General features: G+C 44.8%; 1 protein-coding gene across 1 annotated transcript in view; it reads right to left on the bottom strand.

Moving 5' to 3' along the window:
* LOC311039409 (cadherin-6-like) overlaps positions 1-16,958 on the bottom strand; it is a gene marked incomplete at its 3' end in the record, with an annotated part of 42,767 nt that extends 25,809 nt beyond the window's left edge. The window contains exons 1-3 of the mRNA XM_084049284.1: positions 16,743-16,958; positions 5,917-6,211; positions 805-924 (exon numbers count right to left, since the gene is read on the bottom strand). Coding sequence (XP_083905410.1) covers positions 805-924; positions 5,917-6,211; positions 16,743-16,943 — 616 coding nt within the window. The 5' untranslated portion in view covers positions 16,944-16,958. The remainder of the gene's footprint in view (positions 1-804; positions 925-5,916; positions 6,212-16,742) is intronic.
* Positions 16,959-23,319: the final 6,361 nt, after the last annotated feature.

Below are 23,319 nucleotides of genomic sequence, written 5' to 3'. Positions count from 1 at the left end.
GTCAGGACAGAAGAATGAGTGAAGTGATAATTGGCTGCATATTCAAAAGGTGTGCTCCATCACCTGTCACCGTCTGCCTCCTGTTGAACCATTAATGGATTTGAGTGTGGAAGTATAAAAAATAAAAAATATAGAGAGAAAAGGGGGGGGGGGGCTGTAAGGTGAATACAAAAAAGCTGACAAAATACCTGCTCCTCTTTCACCAGGTGGCAGGTACAAAGACAAACCCTTAAGAGAGCAAAATGGTTGTTGTTATACTGTCAGTGTTAAGACACTGAGGCACAGACATTCGTCTCTCTTCTCTCACTTTCTCTGCCCATCCGCCTGTGTATGTGCATGTGCCTTTCCATCAACCCTCTATCTACCCCTTTTACTCTCACTCTACAGGTTTGTTAATGTTGCTTATTTGTGCATGCACACAAATGCACGCACGCACACACACACACACGCACGCACACACACAAACGCACTGACTGAAAGTAATGTGAAGCTTCATTTACTTAATCACACGATGGTGTTATTGCCGACAATAACAAATTATCAAATGTTATTTTAATTATTAGCTTGAGTATCAAGAGTCAAAACCAATTTCCATGATGAGACAGAGAACATCAGAATGTGTTCTTGAGACCAGACTCAAGCCTGAGAATGGTCTCATTACAGCCCTAATAACACCAATTTACAATGAGTTAGGAGACTTGCTTCTACAGGACACTCAGTACTTACTTGCAGGGGCCAAACCTGTGAATATTAAGTAGTCACATGATCCAGTACTGGGACTGAAGAGACACATTGGACACTGACCCGTCTCGGGATCCACAGAGAAGTAAGGCTGGCCCTCCAAGATGCTGTAGACCACCCTGGCACTGTTCCCGTACGTGGAGTCATCTGAGTCTGTGGCCGTCACTTGGATAACAGAGGTGCCTGGCAGAGAGTGGCAGGAAGGAGAGAGAAGAGCAGACAAATGGTGGCAGATTAGATGAGCTCTTTGATACTGTTGAAAACTATTAGTTGTGGATAATTGTTGATGCACCTTCTGATGAGGTGTCAAATCTTCTTGTATTCATGCTCACTCATGCTTTAAAAGCAAAACAAATGATTAGGATAACATTTGAAATACCATATTGCGGTTTATGCCTCGGCCAACCAGTTGCAGTTTACATCTATGTCTTTCCAGACTCATATATTATACTGTATGTGGTGAAGACTACATATTTATTTAATATGTTTTTGAGGTCCCAATGACCTTGAGCTTTGACCACCTACTTCTAATCAGTTACTCCTTGGGTCCAAGTGGACCTTTGTTCCTAATGTCATATCATTCCCTCAAGGTGTCCCTGAGTTCTTGCATTCACGAGAATGGGACAGACATTAGGTGAAAGTGACCTTTAAATTTGACCTTTGACCACCTACTTCTAATAATTTCATCCTTGTGTACATTTGAGGCAAATGTCAATAACCTGAAAACATAATGCCTCCGGCCATGGCTGGCCACGGCGCAGGCATGAAAGAGATGATCAATAATTTCTTATCCCGTCACATTACCTGAGGAGATATCTGCCAGGCAGCCTCAGGGCACTTATAGCCTCATAGCTGATTGATTTTTGCAGGTTACTGATGAGTCCTGATGTATTTTTTAAGTATTACTTCACCCTCTTTCTCTCACTACGCAGTGGAGCTGGCATTGATATGCTGCTCTACTTTGCCAACCAAAAGAAAGCTATTAGTGCATTTGGATATCTCGAGGACCTAGCAAGGCTAATGTCTGATTGTGGGTGAATGGCTGTGATTCTTTTCCTTGTTCCAGAGGAATGGCTGAGGCATCTATATCAGTAGAGCACAAAAAGCAAGTGGGTAGCCAAGTACTACCTCCCAAATGGTGCCTTGCAGGGCAAAGCGCCTCATTACATGCGTAAGGAAATTAATTGACTAGAAATATTTAATGGCAGACTGGAATAAATATACAGTACACTGTAATTGTACAATACAATGAGGATAATGACCCAAATAACTTCTGCTAATTTAATATCAAGGGCTAAAAATGTGAGTTTGCTTTACAACCTCATAAAATGTCATTTGTAAGGATGAGGAATTGTGTGTTGTAGAGAAGACAGTGTGACTGAAAAAACAGATGGTGGAGAGAGAGAGAGAGAGAGAGAGAGAGAGAGAGAGAGAGAGAGAGAGAGAGAGAGAGAGAGAGAGAGAGAGAGAGAGAGAGAGAGAGCGAGCATACCTGCCACCTTTATTGCCTGTTCTACAACAGATCCACAGAATGTCCAGTATGAGATTATACATATATACCATATACTGTAGAAGGCATGTGTATCTAAACATTTGCGTCATATTCACTATGCATGTGTTTGGGTGTTTATTTACAGTACGTTGCTGCCGTGGTGTAACAGTAACTCATCCTCGGCCAAACATGAACATGAAGATACATTACATCTCCGTGGATCATAACGCAAAAAGACCAAGCAGGGAGTGGTCCTCCGTGGAATTGTGGTGGTTTCTCCACCATCCTGTGCATACGAGAAGCACATCGCTGTTTTGCATTAAGTTGCTTCCAGGTCGATCTTTAGTCTCATTGTTGTATCAGAAGCATTACAATCTCAAAGTATCCCACAATTTCACCAATACTTCCTGTTTATTTATTGCACTTGACAAATAATTTCGAAAAATAAGTTGAGTCTATTTAGTCTATGATGTGTAGACTTTACAGCAATCCTAATATAAACCAGGCAATGGTATAATTCTAGCTGTGGTGACAGTCAGTCATCTCTGAATGCGTGTGTCATATTTAAAGGGGCAGTGTCTGGACGTAGTTACTAAGAATCAGGAACACATGCTCTGCCAAGCGGTGACATCATACCTCGGCTGTTGCCATGGGCACCTGCACTGCTTCCAATGGCATCCTCTCTCTCTCTCTCTCTGTCTCTCTCTCTCTCTCTCTCTCTCTCTCTCGCACGCACGCACGCACGCACGCACGCACGCACGCACGCACGCAAGCACACATTTGTGACAGTTTGCTCAAAAGACCAGTTAGTCCAGGGGCCAACACTGATATTTTCACAAATTTGTACCACCTGAGGTGGCCGTAAAGTTTTTGTATTTTTGTATTCCTACATGTCTCTAGTTTATATTTTGGTACGATACATCTTCCAATTCAGTAGCTTAATGGCAGTTATCACTACCTACTGGCTAATGTATCCGGTAGGAGACACAAAGTAGAATCTTTGTGTCTCCTACTGGAAATACACCCGGGCATCAAATTATTGCGACATAAAACAAAATATATCCATGTATTCAAGGCTTCATGGGGTGTGCAATTGATAACTTCGTTTTTTGCAAAAAGACTGCTTTCCATAAGCTTGTAAAAGTTGACCCTCCTTCGGTCTAGGGTGGTCATAGCTGAATGGGTAGAGAGTCCCCCTGGGAAACTTAAAGGAGGAGTTCACCCAAAAAATGATTTATTTTCTATCAATTGCGCACCCCATGAAGCCTTGAATACATGGATATATTTTGTTTTTTGTCGCAATAATTTGATGCCCGGGTGTATTTCCGGTAGGAGACACAAAGATTCTACTTTGTGTCTCCTACCGGATACATTAGCCGGTTTAGAGTGATTACTGTCATTAAGCTACTGAAATGGAAGATGTATCATACCAAAATATAAACTAGAGATATGTAGGAATACAGAAATACCAAAAATGTACGGCCACCTTAGGTGGTACCAAAATCTGGCTTGGCCCCAGGACTAAGTGACCCTCAGTCCCAGAGAACAACAACTGCAGCAGCAGTAGCCAAGCATGAGCTGCCTGTATGTGTGCAAGTATTGATTAGGATCTCTTTTTATTTACCATTTATCTAATACTCCAGAGCTCAGTCTGCACTCGCTGGCTACGAACAGTAATTAAAGTTTAATTTAGCGTAGAGTGACAAGAACAAACGATAATGCAAAATCAACAACGGTAATGTCTGAGAAATTGGGGAGGGTGAGTAGAACATTTATTCTCATCAATGACGGAGTTGACAATTGCAGTAATTAAATCAAACACCGCTTTAATAAGATACTCTATTTAAAAGATTATCTGCTCTCGTACAGCTGTAACCGTCACAGAGATGGGTTTACTTTGTTTATTTTTCCTAATGATTCTCATTTAATTAGTCAAGCCATCCTCTAGTTGCCTCTATTATTATGATTGATAAACTCCCATTGATCCGGTAAGACTGGAATTTTGTAATGTCTCTATCCTGTTTGAACTGTAAACCCATGTAAGCCTGATCACCCGAGCACACACGCACACGCACGCACACACAGTCACTCATTAGATGGATAATTTATCACTGCCTGTCCCTTCTCCTCATGCACACAGCACGTATGGCTCTTCCCGAGTGTCAAAGCACTTGGTTGAAAGGGCTTAAACCTGTCAAATATTACTGGGAAAGGGCTTTGTGGCTGTTATGACCCTAGGGGTCATGTGTATTTGTGCTGTTTGTGTCTGCCTGTCTTTTCCTCTCATTGGTGTGTGTGTGATTGAGTGCTGATGAGTGACTGATTGACTTCCAGCTGGTGTGAATGGTGTCTGACTGTGACTGGTGTCTGAACATCGTTGGTGATTGGCTCCTGTGTTCATGGACTTCACTATAATAGTGCCTGTCTCCAGGTAATCAGTGGTCTTCCTCCTGACCAGCCTAGTCTTAAAAGTCACAGTGTTTGCTAGTGTTGGATTTACTAGGGTTAACATGTGGTTCAGTGTACAATCTTGAGTAGTGTAGGGTTGAGTGGCTTTTCTTTTGTTGTCTCCGCCAGGCCGAAAGGCATGGCGAGAGAGTATGTTTTACCCCCTGTCCGTCCGTCCGTGTGTCCGTGTGTCCGTCCGTCATTCGATCTGTCTGTGTACAGCTAATCTCCGGCACCGTTGGCTTGCTCGCAGCCAAACTGTGCACACACAGTCCCTGGATACCAGAGCAGAACCTCTGCACACTCCCTATAGGTCAAGGAAAAACCTTTGCCCTGCATTTTTCACATCTGCCTTTTATAGCGCCACCAGGAGGCCGACTTGTGTAAAACACATTTTTTTGTACTACTCCTTCCAATTTTATCCAAATTTCACGCAAATCGGTACACATGATCTCTATAGTCATGTGATCACGACGGATGTGTTTGATTTTTCATATTCCATACTGATTGGCTAAGATTGACATCTAAAGTTTGCATTATTGGCTTGTTTTGAACAAAATTCTGCAAATCATGAACGCACCGTCCAATTGCGCTCAAACTTTGCACGCACATTCACACTATGTTGAGGAACAAATGCCACCCTTTTAACATTGGCCTGTTATAGCGCCACCAACAGGTCTAATTTAGCGAAACACATGTTTTTAACAAAATGCCTCAAATCATGAGTGCAGTCAGTGTCCGATTGTCGTGAAAGGCCTAAGAAGAAATGGCACCCTTTTCACGTCGGCCTATTATAGCGCCACCAGGAGGCCACAGTAGCCTACCTGACCTGGCGGAGACCTGTGCTCCGAGGAGCACTTTTTCTAGTTTTATATCAGTTTGTCCTCTGTTTTTTCAGTAAGGTAAGACATTTGTATTTTTGGTTTATTTTAAGTTGGGAAAGAATACTATTTTTGTTTTGTATTTAGGAGTTCATGTGCCCACCCTGAGGTAAAAGGTATCTTAAGTATAAAATAAATCCTTGACTTTGTGGACTGGCTGTGTTTGGGGACTGGGAAAGAGTGAGACCATTCTTTGTTGCACCTAGTGACCCCTAGGCTATAGGTTGTAACAGTGGCAAAGCATCAGCATAATTCCATACATTAAATAGATAGACATGTAGAGTATGTAGCCTACATTCCCACATACGTGGTTGGTATCTAGTAGACACACAATAGAACACGTAGGGTACGCACCAATGTCAGACATCTCGGGGACCCGGGCCATGTAGGGGTTGCTGGTGAACCTGGGCTCGTTGTCGTTGATGTCGTGGATCTTGACGACAAACTCGGAGTCGCCCTCCAGCACCTCGTTGGTGAAGCGGTTGACCACCGTGGCATGGAGGATGTACATGTCCTTCTCCTCGCGGTCCAGCCTCTTGGTGGCGTGGAGGTCGCCCGACTTCTCGTCTATCTTGAACAGAGTCCCAGCACCCTCCCCGGAGAGTACGTACTTCACGCTGCCGTCGCCCGGGTCCGAGTCTGAATGAAGCTGGGAAGAGAAAACACAGTGGGAAGGGGGTAATGACATTATTAAATTGTCCGCAAACACTTCATTTAAAGATGCTCAATTGAGTCTACATATTCAATTCGTCTCTTGCTTGTTTTGAGTCTGACAAGTCAATGCTTTGGCGAAGACATTTTTGAGGCTAAATGTGATCGGTTCAGATGTTATTAAACAGAAGGTTGAGATCTTAAGGAATTTGTCAGTAAAATAAGGATACTGAGCACTTGAGCTTGTGTTTGTGAAGTTCACAACACTGCAAATAACATCATTTAGAAGGTTACACATCGAAGGTGCCACATTGGAAATGGTCAGTGAGTTCAGATTACGGAGTGCACATCAATGAGAAACCTATGGGTTGTGCATACGGAACGTGTGGTGATAAATGTCAGTCCCTTACTAGGCTGGGCCGCTATCCAGCTTACCGGACTGAACAGCTCTGTGTGTGTGTGTGTGTGTCTGTGTGTGTGTGTGTGTGTGTGTGCATTATCATACATGATCATACATGATCAATAACATGCCAAAATAACTTTCTTTGTCTTCATCCTACTCTTTTCTCTCTATCTCCTGCCTTGATTCCACCCCAGTTTCGCATGCTCTGACATTTTAATTCCGACGGATAAATTACAGAGAGCTCAACACAAAATGTCTCCAGTCTTGGATCATTCTTTCAATCAGTGGACTAATAAGGGAATTTCAAATGTCAGCAAGAAATTTAAAGGTGGTGTTTTCATGTCATTTGAGCAAGTTAGTAAAGAGTTTGCCCTGTCAAGACAGAACATTTTTCGCTATTTACAGATAGATGTGATGACCACTGTGACCACACCGCCCACTTCACACTGGGTGTGATTTTTATTTTATATAGAGTATTCCGTAATTTGTTCTCCCAATTTAGTTGTTATAACCCTCCCCACACATTGCTGTGTTGCCACTGCTCTTGTATGCTCACTCACCTGCCAGTGAGGAAAGGAGGACGTACAGTAGCACTTCTCATAGGAGTTACTGACGTAGCGTCAAAAAACAACGTCCCCGCCCGGCTTCACTCCGCCAAACAATGGCCAATTGTGTTCCTATAAGCGCTCAGCAAAGCCGGATGCACCATGGTGGATTTGAACACCTAAAGTGCATGGTGGTGGACAGGTATTTACCCCGGTGCCACCCGAGCAGTCGCATCGCATATTAAAAGGCATTTCATGCGAGGTGTGCGGGAGCTTTACTAATCCATGCTGTTGTAACAGGGCGAACATGCACATGAGAAATGAGCAGCTTTGTGGATTAAAGTCTAAAGTGCTATTCTCCGTACTTGAATATTTCTGGGGGGACAACAATGGCTGTCGTCATTTTCTCTCTATCAGCCAAGTAAAGGCATACCTGCTGCAAGGTTTTAGCATCTTGGGATTAGCATTACTATCAATATGTATTTGTCTGGTTTAATACTTTTATTTTTCTCAGTCAACCAAGAAAGGATTGAATTCAACAATGTCAACAACTTTTCTATGTGCTATACACAACTTTATTCACGTTTGTCAATACTACATAAAAAGTTACTTTTTGTCTGTTTTTAATTTTTTTTGTATTGATTGTATTTAGTTTTTCTCTCACTACTCTTCTATATTGGGAAAGTAGTTACGGGGCCAGAGCTCAGCTCTGGACCTGTTTTAGTATTTGCATTATTTTAGTTCTTCTGACACTTTTCGCAGTTCTGGCTGAACCGTGCTGTCGCTTTTTACGAAATTCGGCCATATGGTAGATGGTCATGTAAAAATATCAAGAAATAATTCTCACAATCTTTCGTCCAAAGAGAGCTCCAAGTCAAACCTATTGTTCTCCTGTAGACGCATTGATTAAGGCTGAGACCATTGTTCTCTTTGAGTTAATTATCACATCAATGTTCCTTCCTATTTTCTTCCTTCAGGAGCTGCCAGTCTATGTCTATGACAGTCACACTCAAAGTTCACAGGTTTCTCTCTGTGTCACAAACACACATTTAACTGCAGTCTGCTCAAAGCAGGCTGATTACAATTACTATTGTCTTTATGCAAGGGTGATCACTGAAGTGTATGCATCTGTTTCCTCCCTCTCTTCCTCTCTTACCAAATCCTTAAAGCTAGTAGACCCAGGTGGAACATATAGTTTGCATGTTCTTTTTACATATCAAATCTGTTTGTCTAAATCATTCACATACATGTTTGGGCTAATTTTGAAGCTAATAAGATGTCATAATATGAGCTTGTGTGAGACTACAGTTTTATAGAGGTTAAAGAAAATTGTCACGTGTCAGTGTAAAGGAGGCAGCTCCATTGTGCGTGAAAGGCTGACCAATTCATTGTGAAAATAGCCGATCTACAATCTTACAACTTTTCAGATAGCAACGTTTTGTGAGCCTGTAGATCGTCTACTTTCACTGTTTTCTGTTCCGAGGAGACGTACAATTTCTCTATCGGTAGATGGTTAGGGAACCAGTGATCTAGAGTAGTTAGCAAAACAGAGGCTTGGTCCATCAGGGACAGAAATAATTATATATATCAACAGACACTGTCAGGGAAGCCATATATCTAGCTCAATGAGAAGAAAGGAAGCCGATGAGTCCGGAGGTCACCGGTTCGATCCCTGTCCCCGACGATGTGTTGAGGCGATCATGATTTGGCATTCGTAGGCTTACGCGTACTGTTTCTTGAGGTTAGGGGAAGGCATAGTTTTACTGAGGTTAGGGTTATTGAGGGTTTAAAATGCTAATTTGTTCAGTCTTCTATGTTTCTATGGCTTATTGTGCATATTACTTATCATTGCTTCTTTCTTCTCTCTGCAATCCCTGGCCCCGTATTATCGCTGCTTGCAGCTATATTTATCTCTTTATTTTGCTGTTGTGTCTCTGCCTGTCCGAATCAGGAGAGTGCTGTGCAGGGTTTCCTTTTGGAGTGTTTATAATTCTGCTTTAAAGTGCATGCTTCCAAAGCGAGACTTGGTTGGCTGAAAACAGCCAATTTCAACGGTATTATCTTCCTCCCAATGCTTCAGCAGCAATGTCCCTCTCCATGACTGTCTATCTGGCTGCCTATCTCTGCTAGCACGACAATGACAATTAAGTTAAAAACATTGAGTTCCCATCATTCTGTTGATAGACAGTGTGACATATGCTGTGTCGACTCATCTCTATGGAAACAGAGTGATCTTGACCCCCTCTCTCTCTCTCTCTCTCTCTCTCTCTCTCTCTCTCTCTCTCTCTCTCTGGCACTTTCCCTGACGCATGCTACAGAACTGCTTAGAAGTATTAAACCCCTGAAGCTTAACCACGATAGGAGGATTGTGACCTCCATCCACTCCCATGTGTTCACCCCACCTTGCTGGTGACGAGAATTTACTGCTGAGCCCTGGCTGCTCATATGAGAGAGAGAGAGAGAGAGAGAGAGAGAGAGAGAGAGAGAGAGAGAGAGAGAGAGAGAGAGAGAGAGAGAGAGAGAGAGAGAGAGAGAGAGAGAGACTCACCCAGCAATCAATCCAGGAGCCCTATGTGCGTTCACAATGACCCCACCTGATCAATTTATATCAGAAATACTATTAAACTGCCACTATATGGGGGAAACAAGAAAGCCACATACGTGTGCATTCAGTCCAGTCACTACGAAGCGAAGCCTTCAGCATATCAACAGCCCACTAGCGTCTTCTTCTCTTGTCCTCTGTGACACAGATTCACAATAAAACCAGCAAGCAGGAGACTGTAACAAACACAAGTGTGTTACAGTCTAGCATTGCCTGGCAATCTGACAGGCATTTAAACATACAGCTTAGCCAATGGTGAAAAGTACCCTTTACATTTCTTTATTGGAACAAGGCTTCATGATATCCTCAGAAACAGCTATTTTAACGCAACAACATGTATTACCACAATTTTAGTTAATTCTGATGGTCTCTATAAAAAAGTGACATCTGTGGTGTTAAGGGTCAAATTATGACCTGGCAGAGAAGTGTGGCTCAATTCCGACCGAAGTGTCAATTTTCAAAGTGTACATGTTTGAGAGAGAGAGAGAGAGAGAGAGAAACTCCTCAATTTGCATTTGCTATTAGGAGTAAAATAAAGTTTGGGTTTATGAAAAATAAATGACTTTTCACCTTCTATGGTATATGGGTACATTTCGACCCTTAACACCACATATGTCACTATTTTTTAATAACATTAAGTATTTTATTGTTGGAAGTGTGTTCTAATATTAGTCTATAAGGATAATTCCTTTTAACAGGTTGTTCATGAAAGTCCTTGTGGTCTTGTTTCCAATGAGAACCTGTGAGCAATTAGGGTTTAAGAGTCTTGCTAAGGGACAAATTTCATTTCATCGACCTGGGGCAACCAGGGCCTCTGGCTCCCTAGGCAGGCTCACTAACCATTGAGCTATGGCCGCCCCTATTATAGATAGATAACATCATTATCCATTGTCTTCATTATAGGAAATGTAATGAGTGAATTTTTACATTTTTATAATTGAAAACGAGTTATATAGAGGCTAAATGTGTTCTACTGCTGTGTGGATTACCATGTGTCTGTATATCAACTACGATTTCAGATCAAAGCCTTTATAAACTAAAATGAATTAAACTTACTTGGAGTTACAAGCGATCGATAATTTCCCCCTTAAGCCGCTTGATTTGATATTGGCCTAATTACCTAGATTCCGTGGCGGCCAGCAACATTGTATATCAGTCAGTCTGTGACTAATCAGCACACCTCCTCACATCAAAGGCATTGTTCATTCCAAAATTAATATTTTAAATCATCCGTACCAATCCATATCCATACCTATACAACATAACAACACTCAGATAATACTTTATTTAAACCTTACCTATTTAAAGCAAAACAAATCCTCAACTCGCGCAGTCCGGAGGAATCAAGCAGGCTTCCTGCATGATGATTTTTAGATGCTGCTGTATTTCTCATATATGAGCTGTTTGACATGCATTCTAGCCCACACCATGGACAACAAACAGCACGAAAGTAAAGATCCATTATTTAATGTGTTGCTTCAGTAGCTTTGATCACTGTTATTGAGAATGATATACAGTAGGCTATAATGCACTTCAGTATCTCTGCAGTTTAATCAAGTGGGACACTTTAACTCTCAACCCGTTCAATGCAGGCACTTTATGTTTACATTTTAGGATTTCGTCGGCTCCAAAACATCCCTTTGAAATCCACGGCACTGCTTTTTTTTCTATTTTTCCTATCACCCGGACAGCGTAGCCATGGTTTCGATCCCATAGCCCGAAGAGACTGTCCACCCCCCCCCCCCCCCCCCCCATTCAGGTCGCCTGTGTGTGTGCGTGCGTGCGTGGGTGTGTGTGTGTGTGTGTGTGTGTGTGTGTGTGTGTGTGTGTGTGTGTGTGTGTGTGTGTGTGTGTGTGTGTGTGTGTGTGTGTGTGTGTGTGTGTGTGTGTGTGTGTGTGTGTGTGTGTGTGTATGTGTGAGGACAGTGGTGGATGGTGAGTGATAGCAAGAGCGTAGGGGTGGTGTTGAGGGGATGAGTTTTGGATTGTGAGACGATAATATTGGTCTATCTCACTCAGACATCTCCCTCTTGCCCCTGCGATGTTGTCGGACAGCTGTTTGCCAACCATGTTATCTCGTGACATCATCAACGCCCCCACCTGCCAGCTCAATGCCACCGAGCACAGGAACATAATTGAAGATGTCTCTCCAGCCACCCTCCGTCACATGCGTGTGGGGGGAGGGCGGGGGGTCTCATCCTGTGAATCGACACGTGTGTGCCATCATGTGCTCCAGGGTTGCTGCAAGAGACTGCTGGGCCTTGTTTATTCCATGACAACACAGTGGAAGGCAGTAAACCCCATGTGGATAATAACATGTGGAGCTACTTGCTAGTTGCTACTGAATAAGGTGACCATATTTTCAAACCAGCAAATCTTGACCCTTAAATGAATCGCGTATACACTAGGGTTTAACACCGGGATTCCCGGGATACGGGAATCCCGGGAATCCCGAGGTTATTTACCGTCCCGGGAACTGACTCCGGTTCCCGGGATCCCGTTTTTTCTTTTTTTTGTTAGAAATGAATACTAATTAGTAGAAAGGCCTATCTACAGCGCGGAGGAATTATTACTATTATAATTAGCCAAGTTACTTGCCGCGTTGCCGACCAGGGCAGGGTCCCATCGTCCCGTTGTGAACCATATGGGACGCACTGAATGTAACAGTAATGAACAAATTAAAACACAAGTGGCCGTGATGCCCCATGTCTGCCCTGCGCACGCTGATTTCAACGTTTCCTCTGCTGTCAATACGGTAGACACCAGTTGACTAGTTGATATTCAACATCAAGTGAAACGCTGCATAAACAGTGGGTAGGTTTGATTTCGAGCCTATATTCCAGCTTAAAATGCGCGCAAGCCAAGCAATGCTTTTGATAGAGAGAGAGGAGAGACGGGAGAGCTGGAGAGAGAGAGCAAGAGAGAGAGAGAGGGAGAGAGAGAGAGAGAGCGAAAGTAGGCTATTAGACCGATGTGGTCCGATTGTTTTATCATCATTAATGTAGCCTACCCTACCTACACTTGCATTTTAGAACGTTCAAACTACCATTTACTAACTACCCAGTACAACAAGTTAACTGCACAACAGCTGTCTGTCTCATTGATTGTCAGTGGCAGCGGGCGGCAGCGCATGCATGTGCACATCAAAATCACACTACAAAACCCGACATTTGATCAACAACAAAATATAGATTAATACATTTGACAACATACAGCCGACATCCCAAAATGGAGTCTTAATATCCAGCAAGTAGCCTATAGCCTAATATAAATTAATAACTGCAAACAAATTACAAGTTTATAGGCTATCAAATCAATATCCTACAAAAGTAGAGATAAGCTGTGACCTCACCGGCGCTCTGATGGACAATAAATAAATAATCATTTTGCAAACAACATCCATGTTCTGTTCTCTTGTCAATAATGATACAAATGGAACGTTTATTTCAGCAGCTAGAGTTTGACATTGTTTGAGTGCGTTTTGGCTGCACAGCGCAGCTCCTCGTTTAAGTTAATCGTCTTCACCCACTGCTGCGCAACAGGGCAGATCTCCGCCAGGGCACTATATTATATTTATATATTATATTTATTTGATTTAAAAAATCAACTTAAGTCATTATTAGTGCAAGTTCATAGGTGGACACTGGACACAATAGGGACATTTGGGCACCTCGATGTAAAATTGGCTATTTAAGCATATAAATGCATTTTAGTGGGCACTTTTTTTTTTTTTTTACCCTTTAACGGGAATTCCCGGGAAGCCCGGGAAAAGGTCTGAAAATTCCCGGGAATTAAAATTAGATATTTCCCGGAAAATGTTAAACCCTAGTATACACGTGTATGCGCACGCACATACACACACCTAGGCATTTTCATCAGAATGAGGGACAATCTGTATTATAGCGCTTAGCACACCAATATTTGAGCATCAGTTTGAGCCTGAGTGTGGGTATGTACATGCATGCATGCATGCGTGAGTGCGTGTGTTTGTATGCAACTGTAATGTACTCGTGCTTGACACCAACACTGCCTGTCTGCCTGCTTGCAATGGACTGCGCCGAGGCGCCTATACCCACCAGGCCTAGAACCACTGGGGCCGATCAGTGGCTGTAAATACTTTATGAGAAATCATAGTAGCACAAACAGTCCTCACCCAGAGGCCATTATAACCAGCTTTTTTCCCCCCAGTGGAGATGTGCCCTTTGGCTACGCAAGAAATTATTAAATAAACAAACTGCCCCACCCCCCCTCCATGTCCATGTTGCAGCCAGGGCTGCTTAAAGGCCCACATGCAGCGCGCCTACTAATGAGCACCAGTTACCACGATAGCACGGAGAAGTACACAGAGGTACATATATCTATATCTATACAGTATGTGTTCTAAAAGCTATTAATTCCCCCTCAGTGCCCCATTCATCACATAGACTTTATCGCAAAATTAACAATCAGTAATGGCAATCAGATAAGATCTATACACAGGCAATCCTGTGTGGCAACTGACTAGTGGAGAGAGCTGGCATCCATGTGGATGAGAAAAGGATCCCAGGTGTGTGCACTGGGGTGTGTGTGTGTGTGTGTGTGTGTGTGTGTGTGTGTGTGTGTGTGTGTGTGTGTGTGTGTGTGTGTGTGTGTGTGTGTGTGTGTGTGTGTGGGGTGGGGGGGTCGCTCACAGAGTCATGATTAAGTGTGGTGCTCGATGGTTTAGCTGATGCTTTAATGGTGTCTTCTGGAGAAAGGGCTCTATGGGCATCACCTCCCAGCTCAAAACGGGGTCACTCTCAGTTAAGTTCATACCACCGCTATAATCAATTTTTCTCTCACTATTAGTCCTTGTACGAGTTTAAGAAGGACGAGCCGCAACATCAATCACTGCTCCCACTGAAGACGAAGTGGTTTGATTAGAGCCACCACCGATCTCTGTCCCCTTTTCTTTTCGTTTTCTTTTTGCATTATATTATTTTTAGTTTGCCCATGTTTTTTCTTGCTGTATTTTCTCTCTCCGACCACACGGAGGTTGTGAATCCTTTTATGGCCGGGAGGAAGGAGGACTGGAACAGGAACAGGGTGGGAAATGGAGGGGCTGAAGGTCAAGCCTCGCTCGGGAGGATGTGCTGTACGTATTTATGTATGTATATGTATGTATGTTGCGGGGAGGGTAATCTCAATTGGTTGAATGACTCTCCCACGGATACACACTGCGAATACACACCACAGCAATGCAAAGCAATCCCCCCAGCGCACCCACCCACGCATACAATCCTCTTCAGCCGTCCTGACCTTGCCAGGATGCCTTCACCGTCTCCTCAATTACAGTACAGAGCATGGAGAGGAGAACTATGAATTGACTTCCGCTCTGCGGAACATTGCTCATTGTTTTTGGCCCTCCCTGCCTCGCTGCTACCCTCCCAGCCAGCGTTATCTGGGTCGACATTGTGTTTTTCATTTTGTCGAACAAAATAGAAACTACCCCTGCAGATTGGGGGGGGGGGGGGGGGGGCTTGATGTAAGTGGAATTGACGTGATCCAAACAACTACACAGGTAGCAGTACGAATAAAATACACAGGACTGCATACAACTCTGCTAGCCTGGTTCCAGACGAATCTGGCATTGCAGGTCAGGCCCCTCTGATTGGATTTTTGTGAGGGACCAATCAGGGCCCAGTATGCAAATATGGGGCGGATTTATCACCAGAGGCATTTTTTTATTTGTCCCTATGAAATGCAGGTTCCATACAGAGATTCCAGACTAATATCTACACAGTGATATTAGTCTGGCCATACCAGGCTACAACTCTGCAGCCTACAAGGGACATGACATGGATGTCCCCTAGCATATCTATGTATCTAGTTATGGTTATGGACTGTACTTTTTGCAGGATCTAATTTGAGATCAACTTGACAGGTTTTTGCTATGCATGGTGTCATTTACATATGAAAATGAGGAAGTATCTGGAGGAATATTTATTTTCACCCGACTAGGACTATTTCCTCTTGATTGTGCAGGTGATTTTAGGAAAATAAATATATTTCACAGTTTTTATTTTATTTGATCAAAGAGTTTTGAAATGTTTGAATAAAAAAAAAGAAAAGGAAAGAACAATAACATTGTATTGTTTGCTCAGTTATCTTGTGGAAATTAGCTGTTCCCTTCACTGAGGAGAGAAAAACACTAGACACAAGAATAATGTTCTAGGTAGAAAACAACGGCAAATAGAACAGCTAGTGACGAAGAGAGAGAAATACTAAAGTGTGTGTGTTAGAGATGCGCGGATGGGGTTTTTCGTCACCCAAATCCGCGTATACATGTTCATTATCGACCCGCTATCCAACCGCATTAATTATGTCATCCTATTTATAGATCCGCACCAACCGCATCAAATTTTTTTTTTTCCTGACGTTAGTTTTCTTATAAACAATGTTACTCACCACTTTCGCAATGTAGTGACTGTATACAATCCATATCCATAGTAACAGCAAGCCCACGTCTTCATTCAGTTACTTTCACTTTCCCCATTTTGTTGCCATGTCTCCTTTTTATAAGCGACTTTTGGGCTTGTTTGGCGCTTGTTTTGGGCTTGTTTTCATAGACCTGGCTGCTTATTTCTCTCGCAAAATCTGGCAACACTGGCTGCCTGCAAAGCAACGTGGAGTAGGCGGCTAACTTACGTAATATAAAGATACTACAAACGCACTCACAGCAAGATTTTGTGCTTTTTAAAGCTAATAGGCCTATAGATAGATGTCATTAATTTAATTCCCGCACTATTTCACCTGCGGTTTATCCAATATTAATTAATAATTATATTTGATTGACCCAAATCCACCCAAACTGCCGTTACCCACGGCACCTGCGGGTAAAACCACGATCCGCGCATCTCTAGTATGTGTGTGTGTGTGTGTGTGTGTGTGTGTGTGTGAGAGAGAGAGACAGAGACAGAGAAAGACAGAGAGAGGCTGCCAATGAAGTACAGACTCGTACCTTTCCGATATACTGCATTTGTGTCCCAGTGAACTCCTCCAGCAGGTAGAACTGATTCCACATCCAGCCTCGCTTGGATCGCTTGAGCGGCACGCCGTCAGTGTCCTGGCCCGTCTGCCCCACCGAGGGCCCCCGCTCCCCCCCTATAGTCCTTCGCGGGGCCCTCAGCCCCTCACCCAAGGAGCTGAGCTGGGTCCACATCCACAGCGCCAGCAACAGGCATGCCGTTCCTCTCGCTGTAGTGACCGTACGTCCCATGAGCCCCTATTGTTTTGTTCTCCTCTGTGGAAGTCTGAGTCCAGTACTGGTGGTGGTTATTTTGTCTCAGTATCAGGTCAGAGTCCACTACTGGTGGCGGTGCTGGTACTTCGGTCAGAGTACCAGGTCAGTCTTCATGCTTCATTCTGCGGTTGTGGTTAAAGTAAAGAGAGGGATCGTGAGCCTCCCATAAGCCAAGCCAACAGCACCTGAAACACACAATACAATTAAGATCAATGCAAAGATAATGAGTTATGAGAGCCACCAGGTCTACCAATGGAGCCTCTGGGCCAATGTTAAGACCAGTGTATTTATGAACACACAAAAGATGACAAACCCTTGATATGGAGCAGAAACAAATGTTTCTGTGTGTTTGTCTCCTCACCCCATGTCATTTCACCATCTATTGTTCTCTCTCTCTCTCTCTCTCTCTCTCTCTCTCTCTCTCTCTCTCTCTCTCTCTCTCTCTCTCTCTCCTCGGGCTGTGGACTTTGACTTTATTATTTAGACCTTGAATATGCCCTTATATGGTTGTGGACACTTTAGGCCGGTTAGGCCTAAAGTGCATATTGTATGTTCTGAATATTGTATGTTTCTGCATACTGCTTGTTCTATTTTGTATTGTCATTCTGTTGCTGCCTTTTGCATTAGTGTTCTGTGCTTTTACTTTGTAGTATTGTTTCCTGTCTGCCTTGCTTACTGTTTCCTGTCTTGTCTCTCTTACCCTTGATTAGTTATGTTCTCCATCTGTGTCCTGTTGTGCCCCAGCCAATCACAGTGTTGATTGTAGTTTGAGTTCACCTGCATCCTGTTACTCCCTGTCTATTTAAACCCGTCTTGGCATTATGTTGTTGGTCCGTAGACCTATGTCACGTGTGTTTGGGTTAGTGCTTTATGCCTACTTCTGGTTATTGGAAACCCTGGTTGTTAAATAAACCTTCTGATTTGAACATTCTTGCCTACCTCATCTGTTTTTGGGGCCTACCCATTGCGCACCCTGACACCTTTGGCAATAAGGCCAGCATTTCCCTCACAGCATCTTGCCATTTGGAATCTTCTGTCTCATTTGACATAAAATAAGAACATAAATCAATGAATGCAGCTTCAGGTACAGTGGAGTTGCCCCGCCAGCAGTGGTCTTGTTAAAAAGTCAACAAGGGCAAGTTGGCCTCAGCGGAAGTGCTGCAAATGCAATATCAGATTTGACCACCAGGCTTGGCCGCTTCACTGTTCTACCGTGGTTCTGGGGGCTTGGGCCAACCAAGAACACACTACTACTACACACTACATCCCATAGGCCGGAGGGACAAATGCTCTAGTGATAGGCTAGTTCGTTGCTCAACCGTCCAACCAATCAGCAACCTCATCAGTGACTGACTGTTGGGGCCAACTTGGCCTCGTTGACAATGAGAATGATGACAGACAGACAGACAGGTGGATTATGTGATGTTTGTGTGTGGAGCATCATTGTCATAATGAAAATGTATAAATAGAACATGATACCATAATTATGCTCGTATCACAGATTGTCTGGAGTTACCGCAGAGCAAAAAGGTGTGTGTGTGTGTGTGTGTGTGTGTGTGTGTGTGTGTGTGTGTGTGTGTGTGTGTGTGTGTGTGTGTGTGTGTGTGTGTGTGTGTGTGTGTGTGTGTGTGCGCGCGCGCGCGTCTGCGCTGTGATAAGCAAGCTCAATGTGTCTGTTGGCAAATTCAAATGCCCTGTGATTCCATACTCAAAGAATTGCCAGGGATAATCAGTAGAATGAGCTTGTATTGCTGCTATTGAACATAGGAGACGGAGTGTTAGTGAGGGTTAAGAAAAGGACTGTATAGGGACTGGTTTGTAGTGGCTTGCTGGTCCAGCTTCCACACTTCACCCAGGGGTGTCGATTAAAACACAGGACAGACAACTTCTCTCATTTAAGGGATTTACTGAAGACTTCAATGAGCACAGTACAGTACAACTCTGGTGTGTGGTGTCTGCAATAATAAAGTAAATAATTACAGTAGCAATAATATATATATATGACAAAGGCATTATGCTTGCATACATCATGAATTATTGTCTAAGCTACATACATTCACAATGAAATGAAGGATATCACACTAACAATGCTTGACAATGAGCAGCATACATATACCACATGGATTATACACATATATATTCAGGATGAACTTATACTTAGGCCTAATACCCAGTGTTCAATTACACTTGAAACTATTCAGCCACAAACAGTGTAAACATAACAGTGCTTCAATGCACTTACAACATAATATAATTATTGACTGGGGTTCATTTGGTTACATACAATGAACTAAAACAAATAAGGAAACGCTTGCCACCGTCATACTACTGTCAATCAAACGCCATCACCGACGCCCAAACAGCGTTACAAACGGAACATCACAGGGCACATTCCACACAAATGAATGGCATTTAAATAGTAAACACAGGACTTACATTTTGCATTAACGCACAGAAACTTAGAGTGTATTCGAGCACAATGTCTGAGAACTGCGACACACTTCTGACCGTCCGTCTGAACCGTCAGAGCAATTTGTTTGATGTGACACTGCACGCTCTGAACGATCAAAGAAGCGCTGATTAACCGCAGGTGCGTGCAAGCAGGATTAGGGTCATGATGACCTGTGCACACCCTTAACGAGCACACACACTTAACTCTCTCACTGGCAGCCTTTTGTACAGCCGCCCCCAAATAGCGGAAGCTATTTGCTTAAACAAAAGTCTGCCCACTGGGGGAGGCCAAGGGGCCACCAGCATGACAACTGTGTCCTCAGTGAGACTGTCCTTGGTGGCGTGCCACTTCTGGCGGGCTTGCAATGCAGGTTTGTAACGCCTGATGAAACTTGAAACGAAGTGATCTGGCAAGATCCGAAAGTGCCTCCACCTGCGTCTGCAGCGGAGCTCTTTATCTGGGTACACAACTTGAGGAAGGGATCCGTCGAGCCGCCCCATCAACAGGAGACTTTGACCACTGCGGGCAGCTGGTAGGTCAGCCATCTTGGGGATTGGCGGTCGAGACTTCCATCGACTGCACTCTTCACAGGCGTGCTTCTGGCGACGGATAGCCTCACGCCCTCTGAGGATCCACAGTGTACGGCACATCTCTGCGAACACTCGCTCTGGGCGAGGGTGACACAGACGCCTGTCGTACTCCTGCATCAGGAGTTCACCGGCAGGGCGGCTTGATTTTAGCACAATGGGGTGCAGGGTGGCTGGCTCCTGGTCTTCCGATCTTTGTAATCTCCCACCGACTCTGATGATATGATCAGACTTGTCAAACTCCGGGGACGGAGTTGGAAGGCGTCCACTAGATGGAACAGGCTTGTTGGCTCCCAAGAGACACAGCTCATCTGGGATGCTGTCCCCTTGGGCTTGCTGGAAGATGAGGATGTCAGCTTTCTGATAGTCGGCAGCTGTACTATGTTGGTCTGCCGTCCCGTGAAGCGCCCGCTTCACAGGGGTAACATCAAGGAGCTCCCTCCGGGTGTTACACTGGTCTGCGTCTGGAACTTGCGGGTCAGTCACTGTGGATGTGACTCCGCATAAGTTTGACTTACGGAGTTCTGACTCCTCTTCCTCGGCTGAGGCTGTTGGCTTCACTGGCCACTTGTCTGGGACTGTCATCGTCAGGAGGCACTGCTGTGGCCGTGACTGTTGTTTCACCATCCCAGTGGGGCCTTGTAGCACCCACCCCAATCTCGTTCTTATGGCCGCTGGTCCCCCCGGCGGACCCAACCGCACTGGCTTGTTGGGGGTGATGAGATGTGGGTGGTCGGCTCCAATGAGGATGAGTGGGCGGACATTATCAAACTGCTCTAAGGGAAGACCTGCGAGGTGTTTGTACCTCTTCTGCAGGCTGGATACAGGATAGGAATGATCAGCCAATCCTAGACGAGTTGCGGTGAAGGCTCCACTGATAGGGAAACTTCTCTTGGGCTGTGTAGCAGGGGAAACACGGAATGATACCGAGGCGCCTTGAAGCGTTTGGACATCCTGACGGATGGTTCTGAGGGCGAGATTCTCTGGTGTGCCCTGTAGGCCAAGCTTCTCTGCTGCAGCCGGAAGGAGCATTGTGCGCTCGGCACCGTCATCCAATATGGCGTAGGTATCTAGGGTGCGTTTACCGTGACGCAGAATTACTCTGATGACCTTCAGCAGTACACGGTTGCGGCCCGTTGGTCGATCTAGGTAGAGTGTGTAGACAGCGGGAGCACTCTGTTCAGTTGGCGCACTCTGGTCTGTTGGCTCCTCCTTAGGATCCCTGCTGTTGACCTCATGCAGGACTTGCAAATGTTTGCCCTGGCAGATCCCACAGGGCTTTTTGAGGGTGCACTGTGCCGCCCGATGGGACCTTCCACAGCGCCAGCATTTGTGGTTGGAGCGGATCCACTCAGTGATTTGTGCCTTAGTGAGCTTCTGGATGGCTGAACACTGGTTCAGGTAATGTGCATCATTGTCGCAGTAGGGACAATACACCTTTGCTTTGGTGCTCTTCCCTGCCAAGGCAGGAGATGCAGCATCTTCAGCTCCATGGAGGACAGATATTGAACGCTTTCCCTGATGGCTCTCTGATTTCTGGTTCTGGATTTCTTTCTGTCCTTTGCTAGACGACTGGCCATCAAAGTCTTGGCACCAAGACTCGCACTGGAGCCACGCAGCAAAGTCCTGAAGTGAGTACATGGCACCTGGGCGGTGGATCATGGAGCGACGAAAGTCTGATCTCATTTCAGGGGGCAGCTTACTGAGCAGGCGTGCTACATGAGACCCACAGCCTAGCTCACTCTCGCCTTCTCGGCCAAGGGTCTTCAGCAGTCCCACCAACGACTGAACTTGTAAGGCAAACCTCTCAAAGGCTGCGGCGTCACCGCGGTGGATATCAGGGGAGTCCATGACACTGGCGATCTTCTTTTGTGCCACCTGGTGTGGTTGCCCGAACCGTTCATTCAGAGCTGCCATGGTATCTGAATACGGCGTGGCAGAGTGGAGGTATGAGTCCGCTACTAGACTCGCTTCCTCCAGCTTGAGGTGCTCTGTTAGTATTTGGTACTTGAAGAGCTCTGTTGCGTCAGCAGGCAACAGGTTCTCTAGAGCAATCTTCAATTTGGCAAACTGACTTGGGTCTCGTTGGCTCAAGTGTGGTATAGTGGGCCTGGGCCCCCTATAGGTTGACTCTGCTTGATAGGGTCCACTGTAGGACTGCCCGGTGGATGCCTGTCCTGGCCCAAGCGTCTGGGCTGGTGGCTGCTGTTTGTAGGCTGTCAGTTGGGGTGCGGCCAGATGCACTGTAGGCCTGTGAGTCTGCTGACTTGTATTGCGTGGAGCTGGTGTGGAGCTGTAGTTAGGCCTTTCAGCCGGCTCCTGATCAATGGACCTTGTGTGGCGGCTACCACCCACTGCTGGTATCACTTCCGTAAGGCGGCTTACAGTCTCCATGAGCTGCTTCATGTCATCCTTAAGTGATTTCAGATGTGCAATGTCCTTCTCGATGGCCAGCTGAGATCTATGAAGCTGCATGTTCTCCTCCCACATATCCTCCAACTCCCTGTCGCGGCTGGATGAGCCATGGGACTCTCGTCGATCCCTGCCATGCTGGAGTTGGGAAGGGGTGGCTTGATGACAGCTGAGAGAGGTCGTCTTGGCTGCTCCCTCCTCCATCTGTTGTTGCTCGTCTTCGTACTGTACTGTGCTCAATGGATGAGTATCTTGTGGGACATGACTTGGATAGACCACTTCATATTCACCCAGGTGGGGTGGTGGATGTGCATCCCTCTTCGGTCGGGTTCCACCACTGTACTGGTCCATCCTTATCCTGAAGTAAAGCGTAGATCCGGTTCGAAGGACCTCAATGTTAGTGAGGGTTAAGAAAAGGACTGTATAGGGACTGGTTTGTAGTGGCTTGCTGGTCCAGCTTCCACACTTCACCCAGGGGTGTCGATTAAAACACAGGACAGACAACTTCTCTCATTTAAGGGATTTACTGAAGACTTCAATGAGCACAGTACAGTACAACTCTGGTGTGTGGTGTCTGCAATAATAAAGTAAATAATTACAGTAGCAATAATATATATATATGACAAAGGCATTATGCTTGCATACATCATGAATTATTGTCTAAGCTACATACATTCACTAACAATGCTTGACAATGAGCAGCATACATATACCACATGGATTATACACATATATATTCAGGATGAACTTATACTTAGGCCTAATACCCAGTGTTCAATTACACTTGAAACTATTCAGCCACAAACAGTGTAAACATAACAGTGCTTCAATGCACTTACAACAT

This window comes from Gymnoscopelus microlampas, assembly GCF_963454915.1.
Source record: "Gymnoscopelus microlampas genome assembly, chromosome: 22".
Lineage (NCBI taxonomy): Eukaryota > Metazoa > Chordata > Actinopteri > Myctophiformes > Myctophidae > Gymnoscopelus > Gymnoscopelus microlampas.
This window is presented reverse-complemented; position numbering and strand designations above follow the sequence as displayed.